The sequence below is a fragment of the Amblyraja radiata genome, chromosome 3 (assembly GCF_010909765.2).
Source record: "Amblyraja radiata isolate CabotCenter1 chromosome 3, sAmbRad1.1.pri, whole genome shotgun sequence".
In the NCBI taxonomy this organism is placed as follows: Eukaryota; Metazoa; Chordata; class Chondrichthyes; order Rajiformes; family Rajidae; genus Amblyraja; species Amblyraja radiata.
The window spans coordinates 28,642,081-28,664,429 of record NC_045958.1 but is presented as its reverse complement, the minus strand read 5'-3'; the positions used below and the strand labels follow the sequence as shown (position 1 = coordinate 28,664,429).

Sequence of the window (22,349 nt, the reverse complement as noted above, 5' to 3'; positions counted from 1 at the left end):
GGATAATATAATTATGTGATATATTCAGTGTGACTTTATAGTTTAGAAACAATCAGTAATTTTGATGGGGCGTTTTATAATCATAAAGATCCTTAAATGTAAGTTTAAATTGTAATAATTGCCCTAAATTACAATTTACTACCTACGCGCACAAGGGTGCCAGAAGCGAGAGAAACACACTGCTAAAATAATTCAATTCTATTGAATTTCCGTGGTCCACCTAACTTGGGCATGGACGATAACTTATTCACTTCCAGTCAAGTATCCCGAATGGACGAGTTTCAAATTACACTTCCGTTATATTTCTGTTGGCAGAATTTACGTTCTTCTGTTGAAAGTTGGCAGTTTTTTTTTGTATCAACCATTTCAGACATCACCTATTAAAACAAAGTAATATTATAATCTCTAAATACATTCAAACGCATCCAGGAAGCCGCTGACTAAGCGGCAACTATAACAGTGTTCGCTAGCATTTTTGACAATGAGCTAGAAATGTACAATTTTCATTCATTATCACATTTTCCACTGTTGTATTATTATAAAGTGAAGATGCCGTAACTTTTTTCTATACTATCACTGGTGATAATTTAGTTTTTATTTATTAGACTGGGTGTAATATTATTACCGTCCAACTGTTCGCGAAGTACAAGAACGGTCCCACGCAAGATGACTGGATTCGTAGGAAGAAAGATAAAGCAGGGAATCAGGACGAACTCCCCTGTCTGTAGTGTGTGTGTGTGTGGGGAGGAAAACTCGGATATTGGAACAAAAATGAACCAGACGTGGAATTTGAAGGTGGAGCCTTTCCACCCGCTGTGCCCGGGTGTCCGGAAAGGGCTGGACATCTCCTTCTCCACATCGCTGCCGCTGTTTGCTTCTCTCAGCCGGAGGTGGAGCCACGTCCACTGCGTGTGTGTTAGCGACGTTATGAGAAACAGGCAAAAAGTTTTATTTTACACAGGATGAGATCGCATTCGATTTTCATTCTCTTCGCCCTTTTCCTTCTAGACTACAGCACCGGCTTGACACCGGGGAAGCGAGGTCCGAAAGTAACAGCCAAGGTGGGTGTAAGCGATGCTGGTGAAAGAACGGCCAGGACGCGGCGCCGACCCAGGCAGCAAAATAGCGCCCCTCACTCACTCACTCAAACTCAGCCCACCCCGCTGATGCTGGACAGATTGATGGCAAATCCACCCAATGCCTCGCAAAAGCCAGCGCTATCTTCCAATCAGCATTGGCATACCAGAGTGATTGGATATGGGAATGAGGGACACGAGTGCGGATGGTACTGGGACATAGTTTAGCAAAACTGAGAGGAAACTCTTGCACTAGTATGTATATTGCTATGGAGTTAGAAATGAAAACTTAGGCGTTGCTGCGGGTAATGTTTTTTTTATCTACATTGTGCGATATTTGCTGGTTGGGTAGATGCCATCAACACACGATTGTGTAAATCTCCGCTGAATGTACATTGTCTTCGTGTAAAACAAACAGTGAACATGTTAAACACAAAAAGCTGGGTTAATTCAACGGGTCCAGGCAGCATCCCTGGAGAAAAGGAATACGTGGCGTTTCGGGTCGAGATCCTTCTTCAGATGGAGAGTCAAGGAAAACGAGAGATATAGACGGTAATATAGAGAGATATAGAACAAATGAATGAAAGATGTGCAAAAAAGAAACGATGATCAAGGAAAGGTGGAGCCCACAATGGTCCATTGTTGGCTGCAGGATAGGTGATAACGAGTCATGTTAAGCCTGAGTTCCACTGGGATGTTAAATTGTAATTACCGCTGAAGTTAAGTAGTACCATGGTTTTAAAGTCTGCACGGGTCCCCATATCAGTAATCTCCTCCAGTCCTAAAAAGTAGGTGATTTTCTCAAAGCCCGAGGTCTTGAGCTTCTCCAGCTTTGATTGCGATTCATTTGGAATCCTGCCATCATTAGTCAAGGGCCTGTGCTCTGGAATTCCATCCTTATAGCTCTAGGTCTTGCTATTATTCTTTCCTCTTCTGAGACATTCCTTCAAACAAACCTGTTTGGTGGTTTTGGTTAGCAACCTAATCTCCTGATGTGGCTTGGTGTCATGGAGTCACACAGTGTTACAGTGAGGAAACAGGCCCTTTGGCCCAACTTGCCCACGCCGGCCAACATGGCCCAGCTACACTAGTCCCACCTGCCTGCGCTTGGTCCATATCCCCCCAAACTCGTCCTATCCATGTACCTGTCTAACTGTTTTTTAAACATTGGGATAGTCCCAGCCTCAACTGCCTCCTCTGGCAGCTTGTTCCATACACCCACCATCCTTTGTGTAAAAAAGTTACCCCTCAGATTCTTATTAAATCATTTCCCCTTCACCTTGATCCTATGTCCTCTGGTCCTTGATTCCCTTACTCTGGGCAAGAGATTCTGTGCATCTACCCAATCTATTCCTCTCACAATTTTATACACCTCTATAAGATCACCCCTCATCCTCCTGCGTTCCAAGGAATAGTGACCCAGCCTACTCAACCTTTCCCTATAGCTCACACTCCCTAGTCCTGGCAAAATTCTCGTATATCTTCTCTGAACCCTTTCAAGCTTGACAATATCTTTCCTATAACATGGTGCCCAGAAATGAACGCAATATCCTAATGCGATCTCACCAACGTCTTATACAACTGCAACATGACCTCCCAACTAATTTTGTTAATGCTACTATAATGAGCCTTGGTGTGGTTTATCATGGTTAAGGTGCATATGTGTTTATGCACCTTAGGGATAAAGGAATCAAATGATATGGGGAATAAGCAGGAACGGGGTACTGGTTTTAGATGATCAGCCATGATCATATTGAATGGCAGTGCTGACTCGAAGGGCCGAATGGCCTATTCCTGCACCTATGTTTCTAAAAAAGGACAAACTGCTGATGGAACTTAGCATGTCAGGTATTCATCTGAGGAGGCAAAGGGATGGTCAATGTTTCGGGTTGGAACACTGCATCCAGACTTGTGCGAGAGATATGGTCAATGGTCAAGTCAGAGAATTGGTTCAGGAGTTGGGGCATGTGTCTCATAAGTTGGATGTTGCCATTGGCAATGGTAAGTAAATTGGAGGAGCAACTTAGTGGTTCATTGTGAATTTTGTTGGTTGGTCCTGATGTATCAGGTTTTGGAAATGTGGCATGTTGAATTGTGTTTGAATTTGATAGGTGGTGAGAATGGAATGGAATACAAGTCACATACCCAAAGGCAACCTGGTCGGAGGGGTTGCCTTCCTCCGAGCAGCGACTTCGACCTGTCCTTGCGGCCTGCCAGCGGGTCCTGGAGCGACGTTTCCCTGAGGGGACCGGGCCAGAACATCGGCTTTGGCGGCGGCGCAGAACATCGGCTTTGGCGGCGGCGCAGCGCTGGAGCGCTATTGCGGAGCGGGCGATGCCTTTCCTGGGTCGCCGCGCTGGAACTCCAGTATGCTGGGACCGCCGATAAGAACATTGTGGAGCCGCGGTTCTGTGGAGCGGCCAGCTGCAACGCTGAACGTTACATCCCGGAGCCTGGGATCTCTTGCTGAGATCGCCAGTGTGTGGAGCTCCGTCTGGCGCGGTCTGTTGGCTTGGAAGCCGCGGTCTCCGGTGGGAAGGCGGTCGTTCCTGGCACCCCAAGCCGCTGGGGGTTCTCCCGACGCCGGAGCACCATCACCTGGCGAGAACATCGGGCGCCGTGGCAGCGACTGTGGAGGCCTCAATAGGCCCGACTTTGGGTGGACAAGAGGATGGGGACTGGACTTTGTGCCTTCCCCCCACAGTGGGAATCACTGTGGGGGGATGTTTTTGTGTTGAACTTCTTTTTGAATGCTATGTTGTATTTTTATTAGTGTGCTGCAAGGACATCAGAATTTCCCCTGAATAAGGGGATTAATAAAGTTTAATCTAATCTAATAAACGGTGCTGGGGAGTATAGGGATCACTAACTTGGGGACACAAAGTGCTGGAGTAACTTAGTGAGTCTTGCCTGGAGAACGTGGATAGGCGACGTTTTGGGTTGGCACCCTTCAGACATGAACCTGGGTCTGAAGAGTCATGGGTGTTTGATAGTCATATTTCCCATACAGAACAATGACATTCTTGCTTGCAGTACACAATGGAATATGTAAACACAGTAATGTGTATTTTTTCTGTAGACAGAAGGAGGCTGAGGGGTGACTGTAGTGTTTAATAATACCAGATATGGTTGATGGTCACAGTGTTTTTTCCAGGGGAGGGAATCAATTCCAGAGTACGTAAGTTTTATGTGAGAGGGAAATCCACACTAGGCAGGAAATGGTGTTGGGTAGACTGATGGATCTGAAGGCTGATGGTCTGCATCCCAGGGTACTTAAGGAAGTGGCTCTAGAAATCGTGGATGCATTGGTGATAATTTTCCAATGTTCTATAGACTCAGGATCAGTTCCTGTGCATTGGAGGGTAGCTAATGTTATCCCACTTTTTAAGAAAAGCGGGAGAGAGAAAACAGGGAATTATAGACCAGTTAGTCTGACATTGGTGGTGGGGAAGATGCTGAAGTCAATTATAAAAGATGAGATAGCCGAACATTTGGATAGCAGTAACAGGATCGGTCCGAGTCAGCATGAATTTACAAAGGGGAAATCATGGTTGACAAATCTTCTGGAATGTTTTGAGGATGTAACTAGGAAAATGGACAAGGGAGAGCCAGTGGATGTAGTGTACCTGGACTTTCAGAAAGCATTTGATAAAGTCCCACATAGGAGATTAGTGGGCAAAATTAGGGCACATGGTATTGGGGGATAAGTGCTGATTTGGATAGAAAATTGGTTGGCAGACAGGAAACAAAGAGTAGGGATTAACGGGTCCCTTTCAGAATGGCAGGCTGTGACTAGTGGGATACCGCAAGGCTCGGTGCTGGGACCGCAGCTATTTACAATATATATCAATGATTTGGATGAAGTGATTCAAAGTAACATTAGCAAATTTGCAGATGATGCAAAGCTGTGGCAGTGTGAACTGTGAGGAGGATGCTGTGAGAATGCAGGATGACTTGGACAGATTGGGGGAGTGGGCAGATGCATGGCAGATGAAGTTTAATGCAGATAAATGTGAGGTTATCCACTTTGGTATCAAAAGCAGGAAGGCATATTACTATCTAAATGACGTGAAGTTGGGAAAAGGGGAAGTACAACGGGATCTGGGGGGTCCTTGTTCATCAGTCTATGAAAGTAAGCATGCAGGTACAGCAGGCAGTGAAGAAAACGAATGGCATATTAGCCTTTATAACAAGAGGAGTCGAGTATAGGAGCAAAGAGGTCCTTCTGCAGTTGTACAAGGCCCTAGTGAGACCACACCTGGAGTATTGTGTGCAGTTTTGGTCCCCTAATTTGAGGAAGGACATTCTTGCTATTGAGGGAGTGCAGCGTAGGTTTACAAGGTTAATTCCCAGGATGGCGGGACTGTCATATGCTGAGAGAATGGAGCGACTGGGCTTGTACACTCTGGAGTTTAGAAGGATGAGAGGGAATCTTATTGAAACATATAATATTGTTAAGGGTTTGGACACACTAGAGGCAGGAAACATGTTCCCGATGTTGGGGGAGTCCAGAACCAGGGGCCAAAGTTTAAGAATAAGGGGTAAGCCATTTAGAACGGAGACGAGGAAACACTTTTTGTCATAGAGAGTTGTGAGCGTGGAATTCTCTGCCTCAGAGGGCGGTGGAGGCCGGTTCTCTGGATACTTTCAGGAGAGAGCTAGATAGGGCTCTTAAAGATAGGGGATATGGGGAGAAGGAACGGGGTACTGATTGGGGATGATCAGCCATGATCACATTGAATGGCGGTGCTGGCTCGAAGGGCCGGATGGCCTACTCCTGCACCTATTGTCTATTGTCTATTGAAAGGTTTAAAAGGGACATGGGGAGGGGAGGTGGGGGGCAATATTCACAGAGGGAGGTGCCAGTTAAAGCTGTAGAAATGGGTACAATTACAATGTTAAACGCGTACCTGGACAGCACGTAGATAGGAAAGGTTTAGAGAGATAGGGGCTTTACATAAGCTAATGGGACTAGCCCTGATAGACATCTTATTTAGTATGGAGGAGTAGGGCCAAAGGGCCCATTTCTGTGCTGTATAACTCTATCCATGGCCTGCAAATCCTATGGCTCTCTTATGGATGTTTATTATTCATGGAAATGGCAATATTGAAATCTTTAAATGCACATGACTGGGCTTCTACATGCATTGGTAAATCAAAAGCACCAAAGACACAAGATGAAAATCACAGCTTTAGGCATCCAAAGAGTATGATTTTTAAAATATGCTTAATTTCTCAGAACAATTGAATTGCATGGCTCGAAAAAGCATGTTCCAGTTTCCAATCTTTTGAATCTATGTATTGCTGTACATTATGTGCAGTAACAAAGAATTCTAAAACATGTGCCACTTCGTGCTTTTGACTCACGTTGCAGTCTGCTGAGTTTCATACTTTTTTACCTTTTACAATCATTACCAGAGAATTAAATGTTTCATTAGCATTTGATTAATAGTGCCTTGTTATAGTACAATTAAATATTCATTAAAACAATCTTACATTTATACTTGATTGACATGTTAATACAGTTTGAAAATTGAATTGCAATCTTCTCTAGGGAGCATTTGTTCATCCACTGCCTTGGCTTCACGTCTGCACAGTCCAATAAGTTCCTTTTATATTTAATGATGACATTGGAAGAAGATTGTTTTGCTAGTTTTCAGATGTTCAGAATTTTTTGCAGTAAATTTGACAGAAGTGTAGTGAAAACTCTACTGTGATGGTGAAACTCTACAGTTTCTCTGGCATTCTCTCATGGCAATGGAGCAGATGGGAATACCATTGCAAAAAATATAAACCAAATTGTTATCATTATGTGCTGTGTCTCTCCTTCATATCTTTATGCATTGATATATGTGCTATCAGTTTTGTAGTTGCTTCATGGTACTTCATTTAAAAGTGACGTGGTGGTCGAAGGAATAGTAGGGGAGCATAGTTTAACAACATTTAAAAATTATTACTGACAAAGGAATAATATGTCAAGCTGACAGATGGGGTAATGGAATATTGGGTCCTGGGAAGGAAGAATATAGTACTATTATTGAAGATATAATGTGGCAGACATCTAAAGTAATAATTTAGAGGAATGTATAGTTAAACAGTGCAAAGTTAATTTTTTTAGAGTAGGGTCAGATTTGACATTAGAAGTGGCAAAGGTATATTTTTTACTTATTTATTTTGAACTGGCAAGGGACTATTTGTTGACCCAAACATGGGTTCAGACCCAAAACATCAACTATTATTTTTCTCCAGAGATGCTGCCTGACCCGCTGAGTTATTCCAGTGATAGATACTAAATGCTGAAGTGATTCAACGGGACAGGCAGCATATCTGGAGACAAGGAATGTGTTTCGGTGCTCTGGCATTATGTGCCTATCATGGGTAATAACAGATTAATTTAAAAAAAAAAGACAAACTGAGGGAAGTAGCAGAGAAGAGGGAGAGATAAATGCTTCATGTAAATAAGAGGGTTGGCTGAGTCATTGGCCAGAAACATCAAGACTAAAGTAGAAACTGGAACAAAGTTACATTTATTGGATTTAAGCAATTTATGAATGCAGAAGGCAGAATCTAGCATGGCGGAATTATCAATGTTATTTGGGTATGTTCACTGGGTTTTAATCTCAGGTTCCAGCATTTTTTTAAATTCCAATGACTTGGTCTCAAAAAATGTTTCATATTTTCACTTTAGACCCAGCACTACCAGTTGCATTATTAAACAATGCATCAAAAATGCTACTGGGAGTGCTGGGTTGAAAATGGAACTCTGAAATGTTTTAAAGTAGAGACCATGGAAATTGGAATAAAAATAAAATGCTAGCAACACTCAGCAGGTCAAACAGCATCTATTCAAAGCGATACAGCCAATGGAGGGCACATACCATGGTGAGGATATTGATGGAAGTTGGAAAGAGTTACAACTGGCAAGGGAAGATGAAATGACATGGTCTACTGTATCAACCAGTAGCATTAAGATTTTCTAAAGACTGTTTCAGATATTGAATTGTCAATTTATTTGGAATCTTCATAGATTATCAAAGTTTACCAAACTGCCCAGCCTCCAAATGATTAATTGGAAAATTAGCAAAACCTCTACATTAGCTTAAAAAGCAGACAAATCAAAGACACGAGTATAACCCCAAAGCATGAGATGGGGCGTGGATTGGGACATGTTTTAATTTAACCTGGTGTTTTGTTTAAAATTCCTTTGTTTAAATAGAAATACAGAACCTTCCTTCTCTGACCTGGAGTAATTTTTTGTAAAGTGTATTTTAGGGTATGAATAATCCAGGTTTTATTTCCAAGTGGGAGTCATTGATAAGGTGCTTTTCCCTTGTTTTTCTGACCACTTTGATTGAAAGAGGCCACACTGATGAAAGATCTTGATATATTTTTTCTGCAAAAAAATGTTTTGCAAATGTTATGGATTCCTACCTATAAATTTACCATATATATTAATGATTTGGAAGAGGGAATTAGGAGCAACACTAGCAAGTTTGCGGATGACACAAAGCTGGGTGGCAGTGTGAACTGTGAAGAGGATGTTAGGAGGTTGCAGGGTGACTTGGACAGGTTGAGTGAGTGGGCAGATGCATGGCAGATGCAGTATAATATAGATAAATGTGAGGTTATCCACTTTGGCGGCAAAAACAAGGGGCAGATTATTATCTCAATGGGGTTAGGTTAGGTGAGGGGGAGGTGCAGCGAGACCTGGGCGTCCTTGTTCACCGGTCACTGAAAGTTGGCTTACAGGTACAGCAGGCAGTGAAGAAAGCTAATGGAATGTTGGCCTTCATAACAAGAGGATTTCGATGTAGGAGTAAAGAGGTTCTTCTGCAGTTGTATAGGGCTCTGGTGAGACCACAACTGGAGTATTGTGTACAGTTTTGGTCTCCTAATTTGAGGAAGGATATTCTTGTGATTGAGGCAGTGCAGCGTAGGTTCACGACATTGATCCCTGGGATGGAGGGATTGTCATATGAGGAAAGATTGAAAAGACTAGGCTTCTATTCACTGGAGTTTAGAAGGATGAGGGGGATCTTATAGAAACATATAAAATTATAAAAGGACAGGACAAGCTAGATGCAGGAACAATTTTCCCAATGTTGGGTGTGTCCAGAACCAGGGGCCACAGTCTTAGAATAAAGGGGAGGTCATTTAAGACTGAGGTGAGAAAAAACTTTTTCACCCAGAGAGTTGTGAATTTATGGAATTCCCTGCCACAGAGGGCAGTGGAGGCCAAGTCACTGGATGGATTTAAGAGAGAGTTAGATAGAGCTCTAGGGGCTAGTGGAGTCAAGGGATATGGGGAGAAGGCAGGCACGGGTTATTGATGGGGGACGATCAGCCATGATCACAATGAATGGCGTTGCTGGCTCGAAGGGCCGAATGGCCTCCTCCTGCACCTATTTTCTATGTCTATGTCGATGTCTACACTCAAAGAGGAAAAACAACCCCCTGTGATTCAAAATTGTTTAAATGGATTAATCTGTTAAAAAAAACGAATCAGGTAATCTATGCAGCAGTATTTAAAATAGTCTAACTTGTACTACTTTGACCAAAATAGCTCCAAATTAACACTGAGCAAAATTTCAGCATAAAGAAATAATGAATTTAGGTCATATTCATTCCATTTATTTGTAAAGTAAGACTGATGAAGGTTTTCTATGATTTTAGGTATTCTTTGATATCCAAGTTGATGGTAAGGACGTGGGAAGGATTGTGATTGGTTTATTTGGTAAAGTTGTTCCAAAGACTGTGTCAAACTTTATCACTCTAGCAACACGACAGGTGAGACATTGCCATCTTAAATTTCAACTAATGCATTATAATTTGATTTTAAATCAGGTTTCCTGTAATATTTAGGTAGGAAAGAACTGCAGATGCTGGTTTGAATGGAATTTAGATACAAAATGCTAGAGTAACATAGAAATATAGAAAATAGGTGCGAAAACCAATACCCCATTCCAGCTTTTCCCCCATATCCCTTGATTCCCTTAGCCCTAAGAGCGAAATCTATCTCCCTCTTAAAATCATCCAGTGAATTGACCTCCACTGCCTTATGTGGCAGAGGATTCCACAGATTCACAACTGGGTGAAAAAGTTTTTTTCCCCTTCTCAGTCCTAAATGGCATCCCCCTTATTCTTAAAATGTGACCCCTGGTTCTGGGCTCCCCCAACATCGGGAAACCTTTTCCTGCATCTACCCTGTTCAATCATCTAAGAATTTTATATGTTTCTAAAAGATTCCCTCTCATCCTTCTAAATTCTAGCGAATACGTCCCATTCTTTAATCATATATCAGTCCCGCCATCCCGGAGATTAACCTGGTGAACCTACGCTGCATTCCCTCAATAGCAATAATGTCCTTCCTCAAATTAGGAGACCAAAATTGCATACAATACTCCAGGTGCGGTCTCACCAGGACCTGCAGTAGGACCTCCTTGCTCCTGAACTCAAATCCTCTCGCAATGAAGGCCAACATGCCATTAGCTCCCTTCAATGCCTGCTGTACCTGCATGCTTACTTTCAGTGACTGATGTACAAGCACACCCAGGTCTCGTTGCACCTCCCCTTCTCCTAATGTGACAACATTCAGATAATAATCTGCCTTCCTGTTCTTGCCACCAAAGTGGATAACCTCACATTTATCCACATTATACTGCATCTGCCATACTTCTGCCCACCCACCCAACCTATCCAAGTCACCTTGCAGCCGCATGGCATTCTCTTCGCAGCTCACACTGCCACCCAGCTTTGTGTCATCCTCAAATTTAGAGATGTTACATTTAATTCCCTCATCTAAATCGTTAATATATATTGTAAACAACTGGGGTCCCAGCACCGAGCCTTGCGGCATCCCAGTAGTCGCTGCCTGCCATTCTGAAAAGGACCCGTTAATTCCTACTCTTTGCCTCCTGTCTGCCAACCAGTTCTCTATCCATATCAATACCCTACCCCCAATATCATGTGCTCTAATTTTGCACACTAATCCCTTGTGTGGGACGTTGTCAAAGGCTTTTTGAAAGTCCAGATACACCACATCCACTGGCTCTCCCTTATCCATTCTACTTGTTACATCCTCAAGAAATCCTGTCACTGCTTTTCAAATGTACGGCTATAACATCTTTAATAATTGACTCCAGCATCCTCCCCACTATTGATGTAAGGCTAACTGGTCTAAAATTCACCGTTTTCTCTCACCCTCTTTTCTTAAAAAGTGGCTACCCTCCAGTCCACAGGAACAGATCCAGAGTCGAGAGAACATTGGAAAATGATCACCAATGCACCCACGATTTCTAGGGGCAGCTCCTTGAGTACTCTGGGATGCAGACCATCAGGCCCTGGGGATTTTTCTGCCTTCAGTCCCAACAGTTTACCTAACACCATATTCTGACTGATGTGGATTCTCTTCAGTACCTCCCTCCCACTAGATCCTTGGTCCCCTGGTATTTCCAGGAGATTGTTTGTGTTTTTCTTAATGAAGACAGAACCAAAGTATTTATTTAACTGTTCTGCCATTTCCTTGTTTCCCCATTATAAATTCACCTGTCTCTGACTGTAGAGGACCTACATTTGTCTTCACTAATCTTCACTAATCTTTTCCATTTAGATTAGATTAGATTAGACTTTATTAATCCCCTTATTCAGGGGAAATTCAGATATCCTTGCAGCACACTAATAAAAATACAACATAGCATTCAAGAAATTCAACACCAAAACACAAAAACATCCCCCCACAGTAGTTCCCACTGTGGGGGAAGGCACAAAGTCCAGTCCCCATCCTCTTGTCCACCCAGAGTCGGGCCTATTGAGGCCTCCACAGTCGCCGCCACGGCGCCCGATGTTCTCACCGGGTGATGATACTCCGGCGTCGGGAGAACCCCCAGCGGCTTGGGGTGCCAGGAACGGCCGCCTTCCCACCGGAGACTGCGGCTTCCAAGCCAACAGACCGCGCCGGACGGAGCTCCACACACTGGCGATCTCGGTGAGAGATCCCAGGCTCCGGGATGTAAAGTTCAGCACCGCAGCTGGCCGCTCCACAGAACTGCGGCTCCACAATGTTCTTATCGGCGGTCCCAGCATACTGGAGTTCCAGCGCGGCGACCCAGGAAAGGCATCGCCCGCTCCGCAACAGCGCTCCAGTGCTGCGCTGCCGCCAAAGCCGAGGTTCTGGCCAGGTCCCCTCAGGGAAACGTCGCTCCAGGACCCGCTGGTAGGTCGCGAGGACAGGTCGAAGGCTCTGCTCGGAGGAAGGCAGCCCCTCCGACCATGTAGGGACTTGAAAAGCAGTTTCCCCCTTCCCCCCCACCACCCCCCACACATAAAAAGATTAGACCTCCTGACTACACGCTTTGACATACTAAAAATAATTTAAAAGAAGTGAAAAAAACCGGACAGCTGCAGGACAGGCAGCCGTTCAGGACAGCGCCTCCTCAGGAAAAATGCTACCTAATTACATACCTAAATAAACTTTTATAGTCATTTTTTACATTCCCTGCAAGCTTTCTTTCAAGCTCTTTTCCCCCCCCCTCTTAATTAAGTTTGTTGAGTTCTAAATTACTCCCAGTCCTCTGGTTTGCCGCTTCTTCTGGCCAATTTATATGCCTCTTCCTTGGATTTAACTCTATCCTTGACTTCCCTTGTCAGCCACGGTTGAGCCGCCTTCCCAGTTTTATTTTTTCGCCAGACAGGGATGAACAATTTCTGGAGTTCATCTATGCAGTCTTTAAATCTTTGCCATTGCATCTCCACTGGCAACCATTTAAATATAATTTGCCAGTCTACCCTAGCCATTTCCTGTCTCATACGTTCAAAGTCTCCTTTATTGAAGTTCAGGATCCTAGTCTCTGAATTAAATGTCACTCCATCCTAATGCAGAATACCACAATATTATGTGTAGGAAAGAACTGCAGATGCTGGTTTAAATCGAAGGTAGACACAAAATGCTGGAGTAACTCAACGGGTCAGGCAGCATCTCTGGAAAGAAGGAATGGGTGACTTTTCAGGTTGAGATCCTTCTTCAGACCACCATATTATGGTCACTGTTGCCCAAGGGGCCTTGCTTTCCTTGAGAAGGAATGGGTGACGTTTCTGGTCGAGACCCTTCTTCAGACTGCAGAAGGGTCTCGACCCGAAACGTCACCCATTCCTTCTCTCCGGAGATGCTGCCTGTCCCGCTGAGTCACTCCAGCATTTTGTGTCAACCTTCCTAAAATATTAGCCACTCTTCATACTTTGTGCATGCTATTCTCTGATATTCCTTCTTTCTGTTTTGTTCAATCCTTGGTAACATACAATTGTATACATAATATGTGATAGTTTTTAAATTCCAAAATTTGTTATTTTCACTGCTACTCCATCAATTCTGTGGTAAAATTATTAAGCCAGAGCATGTTTGATGGCCAGACAGTGGATGGGAATCACGAGCTTGTTGCAGTGTGCAAGTCCCAAACTTCCACACTGCAGCATTGGGGTTGGGAATATCTGGCCCCTTACTCTGCTCCTGGACTTGCCATAGAGTCCAGGAATATTCAATCCATTGTTGAGCTAAGGAGCTGGGTAGACCTCGTATCTAATCTCTCAGTTTTATGTCAGCCATAGTGACCTTAATTAAGAAGGTAGCTAAGTTAAATTTTATGTAGGAAGGAACTGCAGATGCTGGTTTATACTGAAGATATACACAAAATGCTGGAGTAACTCAGCGGGACAGGCGGCATCTCTAGAGAAAAGGAATAGGTGATGTTTCAGGCCTGAGTGCTAGAGTAAGGGTTGCAGCAAAGCATAGGGCTGGACTAGACCGATGATAAAGCTAATTCCAGGCAATCTCATAGAAGCCCACAAAATATTAGTAAATAGCCATAAATATCACAACAGTTGTCAAACCACAGCCCAAAGTTTTATTATACCCAGGCTCCATGAAAGACTGAATTCCTAATTAATCGAGGTTTAAAGTCCAATAGGAGCGAATAGATTGAAGTAAATTATTGCTTTAAGCTTCAGTAATATTTTTGTCATTTGTGTGCACTGATTTTTCATGTATTTCTCATAGAACATAAAATTCCACCCGAGAGCAGATGCTCCGCTGCTTACAACAATGCACAAGAAAATACAGTGGAGTGATTGGGATGTTTATCCCTGCTGTTGTTCCTCACTCCATCTCTGTGATAACGTACCAGGCCACCTCGCCACAATTCCCATAGACATACTGTAAATGAGACTGCTGAGAAAACTGTAAGAGATTGAGAAAATCTGTGTCCTAACATTCTGATTTTAAGCTAGAATTCTCATTTTTATTTTTCCACTTTGTTTTTATGTCCCACTTCATAACTCACATTAACATACTTCAATTCCGAGGCAAGAACCAATTGTCATGACTTTTTATGTGATCTCAAGACTTGATAAACCATGCCCGCTACCGTGTTTGACAGCACCCCATGTCTATTATCTTCTCTTTTTCATCTCCCTTCAGCTCTCTGTCTGGATTTGCTTTCAGGAACATATAACAAAATAGCTTACTTTAACTGTTTAACTTGTAGAACTGCTAAATCAGTGTAAATTGCCAAGAAATTTTGTTATGCTTGGACTATTAATGCAATTATTTACAACTTAGCAAATATGTTAAATATAAAATCCCTGATTTTAATGTAGAAACACAACTGCAGATGCTTGTTCATGCATAAAAGAACACAATTTACTGGAGTAATTCAGCAGGTCAGGCAGCATCTCTGGAGAACATGGACATGTCCCTCGCAACATGGACCCGCTACAATTCGCATACCGTCCGAACAGATCCACGGACGATGCGGTCTCCCAGGTTCTGCACACCGCTCTCTCTCATCTTGACAGCCAGAAGGGGGGCTACTTGAGGATGCTGTTCATAGACTTCAGTTCAGCCTTCAACACGATAGTCCCCACCAGACTGGCCGAGAAGCTGCTGGAATTGGGGCTTAATACCCCCCCCCATGTGCCTGGATCCTGGACTTTCTCACCGCCAGGCCCCAGGTAGTCAAGATGGGGGGAAATACATCAAAGTCCCTCACCCTGATCACAGGATCGCCCCAGGGTTGTGTCCTCAGCCCCCTACTGTACTCCCTGTACACACATGACTGTGTGGCTAGGTTCAGCTCCAACTCGATAATCAAGTTTGCTGATGACACTGTGGTGGTGGGCCTGATCTCAGACAACGATGAGAAGGCCTACCGGGAGGAGGTGGCTGATCTGGCACTCTGGTGTCAGGACAACAGCATCCTCTTGAATATCAAAAAAACTAAGGAGCTGATCGTGGACTTTAGGAGGGCACATCATCCGAGAATGTACACACCATTGAAGATAAATGGGGATACTGTGGATAGGCATGGACATCACACGCTGCAGCACTCGTGAGCAAGGCAAGGCAGCGCCTTTACCACCTCAGGCAATTGAGGAAATTCAGAGTGTCTCTGAGGATTTGGTTTGGGAACTGCTCTGTCCAGGACAAGAAGGCTCTGCAGAGAGTAGTGCGTTCGGCCAAACGCACTATGGGAACTACACTTGCCCCCCTGCAGGAACTATACATCAGAAGGTGCAACTCCAGAGCAAACAAGATCATGGGAGACCCCTTCCACCCCAGCAACGGACTGTTCCAGCTGCTATGGTCAGGTAAACACCTCCGTTGCCATGCTGTGGGAACAGAGAGGATGAGAAGGTGTTTCTTCCCAGAGGCCATTAGGACTGTAAACTCCTATCTCGCCAGGGACTAACTTTACTTAACCATTTCACTGTTTTTTTAAATTGCTGTTTTTTTCCTTTTTCTTTCCTCCCACAAATATGTAATATGTGAATATGTGATTCTGTTCCATTCTGTTTGTAGTTTGTTTGTTTTTTTGCACAATCCGCGAGCATTGCCACTTTTCATTTCACTGCACATCTCGTATGTGTATGTGACGAATAAACTTGACTTGACTTGGCATGAGATGTTTCAGGTTGAGGTCAATGTTCTCCAGAGGAGCTGCCTGACCTGCTGAATTGCTCCAGCACATTGTGCCTTTCCCTGACTTTAATCTTTGCATCTCGTGGTTCACAATTTGAAACATTTGAAGATTTGTTTGTGAGCATTTTATAAAAGTGTTTAATACATAAGATTAAAGTGCATTGATGAAATTGAGAAATGCACATTCTACCTGCAGCAGAGCACCAGCTGTCTTCTTACTGATGCAATTTAAATTTTAAGATAGTTAGTTAGCAACAATCTGAGTATGATTGTTAACTCTGCATAGTCTAATCCTCTTTCACCCATGCTATTTTTTTGAAATGTTGCATTTAATTTGCATGCAGAAAATTCTTGCTAATAGCAAGGAGACAAATAACTGGATGATCCATTCTTACTGATGCTCACTGAAGCATGACTTTTGGCCAGGAGTGTGAGAGAATTTGGAATTATGCCGTGAGGCATGCATTTCACTTGTACTTGAGAGGGCACATAGGACAGGTTGCTAAGGGAAACACAATCCAGGTGTGTTTTTTCCAAAAGTAGCATTTTTTGTTTTTTTCCTAAATCTTCAGGTTCCATATTCTCTTTGGGCAGGGAGAAATCCAACTTAGTTTTGCATTTGTTTATTATATTCTCCGCACTATTGGTAACAGATTGCATTTGATTGTTTTCTTTAATTTTCCCTAGAATTTTACTTCAAAGGAAAAAGTATAGAGAGCAAGCAGTTTGAAAAAAAAATGTTTATTAGGTTTATTCACATGTAAATTCATATATTGTTGAATGTTTTATTTAACATTTCCTATTTTGGGCACACCATATATCCTGTTTCCCTTCAAAATGAATTCAGGACACATCTGAACGTGGATAACTAATTGAAAGATTTCATAATATTTTCATGTTTTTTTTGCAGAAGGGGTATGGTTACAAAGGCAGCATATTTCATCGTGTCATTAAGGATTTCTTAATACAGGGTGGTGATTACACTTCAGGAGATGGGAAAGGAGGTAATGACTCCCCAATTGTTCATAGTTTATTGTAAAAATGCTGCTAATAGTTTTCAGTTTGTCATTTTTAATGATATCAGTAATGATTTACTTGTGGTAAGACAGTTAATTATCAAAGTAAGACAGAACTATATATTTTCAACTTGTTTTATTTTAGAAGTTCTTAGAATTAAGGCATACCAGTCAAGAAGTTATTTCTCACAATGCCAAAACAAAATAATGTTTTGCTATTTAAAAAATAAGCTTTTCCTAGATTAGAACAGTATCTCACCCATTTCTGGGCCTCTTCGTGACTAGATGGAGATTCAACTCAACATTCCAGTTGGATGTTCTTCAGCATTAGAAACATTTCTTCGTTACTAAAGTCCTCAAACTGTTGCAATGCTGCAAATTCATCCCTGCAGGAATCTTCAAACTTGATAATATGAAGAACACCAGCTTTTTCTAAGCCTGTACTACTGAAACTGCTCTTTAAAAGGATCAACAAAATGCATTTTTTGACAGGGTGATCAATGTCATTCTGAAGTCTCACTACTTACTCGACACATTGCTCACACAAGACTGAGCCTTCCTTGCATCTTCAATACTTTTATTTTTACAGTTAAAACTTACTTCCCATTTGGATTTGCCTATTCACATTTCTCTTGATGTATTGCATGGAGAAGGACCATAAGATTAGACCATGAAGTTGAAGGACTCCACCTAGTTCACCAAGGGTTATAAGCTCATGGCTAGACTTCTGAACAGCAATGTTTACACAGGTTAGGCTTCACCAATTAATTCTTCCCGAGATCTGTGACCTCAATCCGACACATGGCGTGCATTGTTTTTCCATGAACATCAAGGCAGTGGTCATTGTCAGCTATCTTGTTTCAGGCCATTCCATTCTGCAGTCATTGATCGGTGCTAGTTCACTAGGGTTGGACAATTAAGTTCCATTGCCAAGAAAAGCAGACAGTATCTACTTTTTCTTAATCCCAGAGAAGCAAACAGAGTGAATGGGGCGATTTTCGAATACTGCTGGCCTCCACAAATATTGCAAAGATTAACACTATATGAGTGCACAAACCTCTCTTGGCACTCTCTAACAAAGAACATGCAGAGGGTGCTGTTCTCTTCCAGCCTGTGCTCTGAGAACATTTTCTCTGTTGCATTTCTTAAAGTGTTGATTCATTAAAAGATGCAGCAGGGAAAGAGGCCCATTGGCCTCCCGAGTCCATGTCGACTGTCGATTACTCCTTCACGCCAGTTCCTGTTACCCCACATTTGCACCCATTCTCTCCATACTAGGGGCAATTTAGAGGTCAACTAGCCTACAAACTCGCATGGCTTTAGGATGTTGGAGGAAACCGCAGCACCTGGATGAAACCCAAGAGGTTACAGGGAGAACATGCAAACTCCACATAGACAGCACCTGATATCAGGATCAAAACTGGGTCTCTGGTGCTGTGAAGCAGCAGCTCTGCCAGCTGTGCCATCCTGCTTGATACATCTTCATTTTGCAGTAGATGCGAAAGCACTGATGGTGATATCCTACTAGGGGCTGGCAACCAAGGTTATAGCTTTGAGGTTAAGTCGTAGCTGCACTGAAATCTCGCAAGAGATGAATAACATAGTATGTGCTCAAACTGACCCGCTGCAGTGCTACATTGAAATGCTGTAGTGCTGTTGGAAGAATTTCACAATTTAAAACTGTACCTTTATTTGATTTTAAGAACAACATTAGGATGATACCATTGTTTAAATGCAAATGAATGGAAACATTTCTAGGTGACATTTAAATTTTTACATTTTATCTACTCTTATTGTATCTGCTTAATATTTTGTTTGAAATGGGAAATTATAAGAACATAGCACTTAAGGTTAGAAAGATGTCTGGATGGCTATTTCTATCTGCAAATTAAACACATTAATGTACATTGGACTATCCACTACACTCATCTCTTTCATGTTCCAGGAATGAGCATTTATGGAAAGGTGTTCCCAGATGAGAACTTCAAGCTGAAACACTATGGAATTGGATGGGTCAGCATGGCCAATTCAGGACCAGATACAAATGGCTCCCAATTCTTTATTTCATTGTCAAGACCCCGGTGGTTGGATGGGAAGCACGTGGTGTTTGGAAAAGTCATCGCTGGAATGGTAACTTTTCCTTAGTATCTATGATTTATTTTGGTAAAGAACACTGTAGAAAGATTGAATTGGATAGAAAAAGGCAATATATTAGTTTGAATGTTTTTTTTGGACAGCATAGAATTGTTATTGCACAAGTGATCATTCAGTCCATCAAATGCTTGGTAGCTACTGAAGAGCAATTTACTCGGTTCCATTCCCCCACTCTAAGGACGTAAATGAATGAAATAACCCTGTGGTTATCATAATCAATCAAATTAGTAGAAATCATCTCCACACCAATGAGTAGTTGCTTCTTCCAATATGGTATTGGCTCAAACTGAATTTTTGCAAAAACATAATGTTTAAATAATGCTGACCTTTTTAAAAACGAGTTGGTCCATACCATAGTGTGGATAATACACACTTTCGATAATACTAATCATGCAGTACATTCATTATTTTTCATAAGATTGCAAAAATGACCTCTAGCTGAACTCTGCTGGTGATCAGTAAACGATTCATAACTGTGGCATACAGAATTCTGGCAGTAAACCCAACTGTTAAAAAGTAAATTTAATAAATCTCCCAGACTATTACTATGTTCTTGTGTTTCTAGCCTGTGGTGCATGCGATAGAACTCCAGGAAACAAACAGCGACAATCGACCGCTCCAGGACTGTGTGATAGTAAACAGTGGCAAAATAGATGTCAAAGAACCTTTTGTGGTTGAAGTGGATGATGATGAGTAACAGGGCAGCACATCGGTGTCTCTTCGGAATAACAGATGATGGGCAAAAATGACAGTCTTTGCTTCCATTGATCAAATTTATGTTTGTGATGTATCAAAACATTAATTCCCTCTTTCTATCTAACTTTTTGAGTGAAAGGTGATATGGATATTTCCTGGGTTATAGCCCAGAGATGTAATGGTGTGCAAATCCTGACAAGTAGCTTACCTGAATGTGGAGCTGAGAGCAACTGCAATGCTTCTTCAATTGTACCTATAGGAATCCGTTTTTCCCCACTGGTTCAGACACATCAGAGCTCTCTGGGCTTGGTCCACTAAACCAAGAATCTGGTCATTGCTGCCTTACCAGCCAACTCCAACAGGAGCAGTGTCAAGTCCCACCATTGTGATACATTCAGTGAAGATTAAAGCAAGTTTAGCAAATTTCTGAACCCATGTTCAGAGCAAACCAATAAGCTCTGAAGAAGGGTCTCGACCCGAAACATCACACATTCCTTCTCTCCAGAGATGCTGACTGTCCTGCGGAGTTACTGCAGCTTTTTGTTCTATCTTCGGTTTAAACCAGCATCTGCAGTTCCTTCTTGCCCAATAAAGGAGGAATTGTTCTGTTCTTTTTTATAGCTTTGTGCAATGCTCTTCACTTCATTGTAGCTAATCTTTTTGCAACTTCACAAATAATACCTGCTTCTTCCAAAATCTTTGTCAACAGATCTTTTATAATGTTAAATGTTCTCAGCTAAGCATTGAAATTAAAGAAATTCCAAAAGTCATTAACTGTTGGATTGAAAACTTCTCAAATCTCGCAAAATGAAATTGAATTGTTATCAAGTTATTAAGAGCTATTGCATACATGCAAGAATGTAATGCTGGTCAAGTAATATGTATTATATCTTTAACTTGCTATGAATCTATAACTGGTGAAATTGGAATGAATTTTAATTTTGTCCATGCTTACAGTTGTTATTTCTGACATACATGGTGTTTTTGAGGAATGAATTTGTAATTCTAAGTGTTTACTATTGCAGAGAAATCTGATGCTAGAGAAATCCACTATGCCTATTAAATATTTATGTTTTACCTCTGTGTTTTTCAGTTATATAGCTTATGGCATCACAAAATTACCTCATAGAACAAGCGATCAAAATCTTCAAATAGGTTATTCTGGAACTACTTTTACCATATAATGGGAAGAAGTGACTTCAGTCCTTGCTGACCACAGGTATCAAGACCAGGGATCCTAAACTAGGCAGCAAAGGAAAATGGACATGGGCGTCCACGCGATTAACTCTTACTTGTGACTGGTGCTGGCAATCCACAACATTAATGCACTTATTTCAAAGTTGCATTGTTCACATGCCTGAACACATCAGCAGGGGCCAACTTACACATATTTCTCAAAGAGGAGCACACACTGGTGATAGAAACCATTTGGTGATGACTCCAACGTGGTATCAAACATGACATAATATAACAACTTCCATAGTTTTCAGGTGCTGCAATGGAAGCCTCAGCAGAAAATATTGAGGTACTCATTTTCCAAAAACACTTGGATAGGAGGCTCTTTGGGCACACTGAGGAGGGAGGGAGGGAGGGGGCAGACCCCCCGCATGCTGCTTGGAAATGAATGTTGATAATCCTTTATAAGAAGTTCTTAACACAAACATATAATGAGGTCTCTTTTTCAATTAGCAAATAATGAATCTACAGCAATTAACTTTTATTGGGGTGCTGCTTTATCTGCTTGCATTAGGGTTCCTCACTCCATCTCTTTAGTTGGGACTTTACCAGAGTGGGGGTTGTCTCCAAAGTGCTGTTAGAAACATAGAAAATAGGTGCAGGAGCCCGCACCGCCATTCAATATGATCATGGCTGATCATCCAACTCAGTATCCTGTACCTGCCTTCTCCCCATACCCCCTGATCCCTTTAGCCACAAGGGCCACATCTAACTCCCTCTTAAATATAGCCAATGAACTGGCCTCAACTACCTTCTGTGGCAGAGAGTTCCAGAGATTCACCACTCTCTGTGTGAAAAATGTTTTTCTCATCTCGGTCCTAAAGGATTTCCCCTTTATTCTTAAACTGTGACCCCTTGTCCTGGACTTCCCCAACATCGGGAACAATCCTCCTGCATCTAGCCTGTCCAACCCCTTAAGAATTTTGTGAGTTTCTAAAAGATCCCCCCTCAATCTTCTAAATTCCAGCGAGTACAAGCCGAGTCTATCCAGTCTTTCTTCATATGAAAGTCCTGACATCCCAGGAATCAGTCTGGTGAACCTTCTCTGTACTCCCTCTATGGAAAGAATGTCTTTCCTCAAATTTGGAGACCAAAACTGTACACAATACTCCAGGTGTGGTCTCACCAATACCATGTACAACTGCTGTAGAACCTCCCTGCTCCTATAGTCAAATCATTTTGCTATGAATGCTAACATACCAT

At 42.3% G+C, this 22,349-nt stretch overlaps 1 protein-coding gene across 2 annotated transcripts; it reads left to right on the top strand.

Moving 5' to 3' along the window:
• Positions 1 to 800: 800 nt before the first annotated feature.
• On the top strand, positions 801 to 20,987 carry ppic (peptidylprolyl isomerase C). Of its 2 annotated transcripts, XR_004411341.1 has the most exons (6): positions 801 to 1,061; positions 9,750 to 9,863; positions 16,955 to 17,048; positions 19,006 to 19,190; positions 19,780 to 20,042; positions 20,620 to 20,987. XR_004411341.1 is itself a non-coding variant. In XM_033017507.1 (5 exons), the coding sequence occupies exons 1-5, from the start codon at positions 963 to 965 to the stop codon at positions 19,909 to 19,911; spliced, it is 624 nt and encodes a 207-aa protein (XP_032873398.1). In that variant the 5' UTR covers positions 801 to 962; the 3' UTR covers positions 19,912 to 20,987. The 2 variants fall into 2 exon arrangements, 1 of the variants encoding a protein (XP_032873398.1); XM_033017507.1 differs by having other exon boundaries at positions 19,780 to 20,987.
• The last annotated feature ends 1,362 nt before the right edge of the window (positions 20,988 to 22,349 follow it).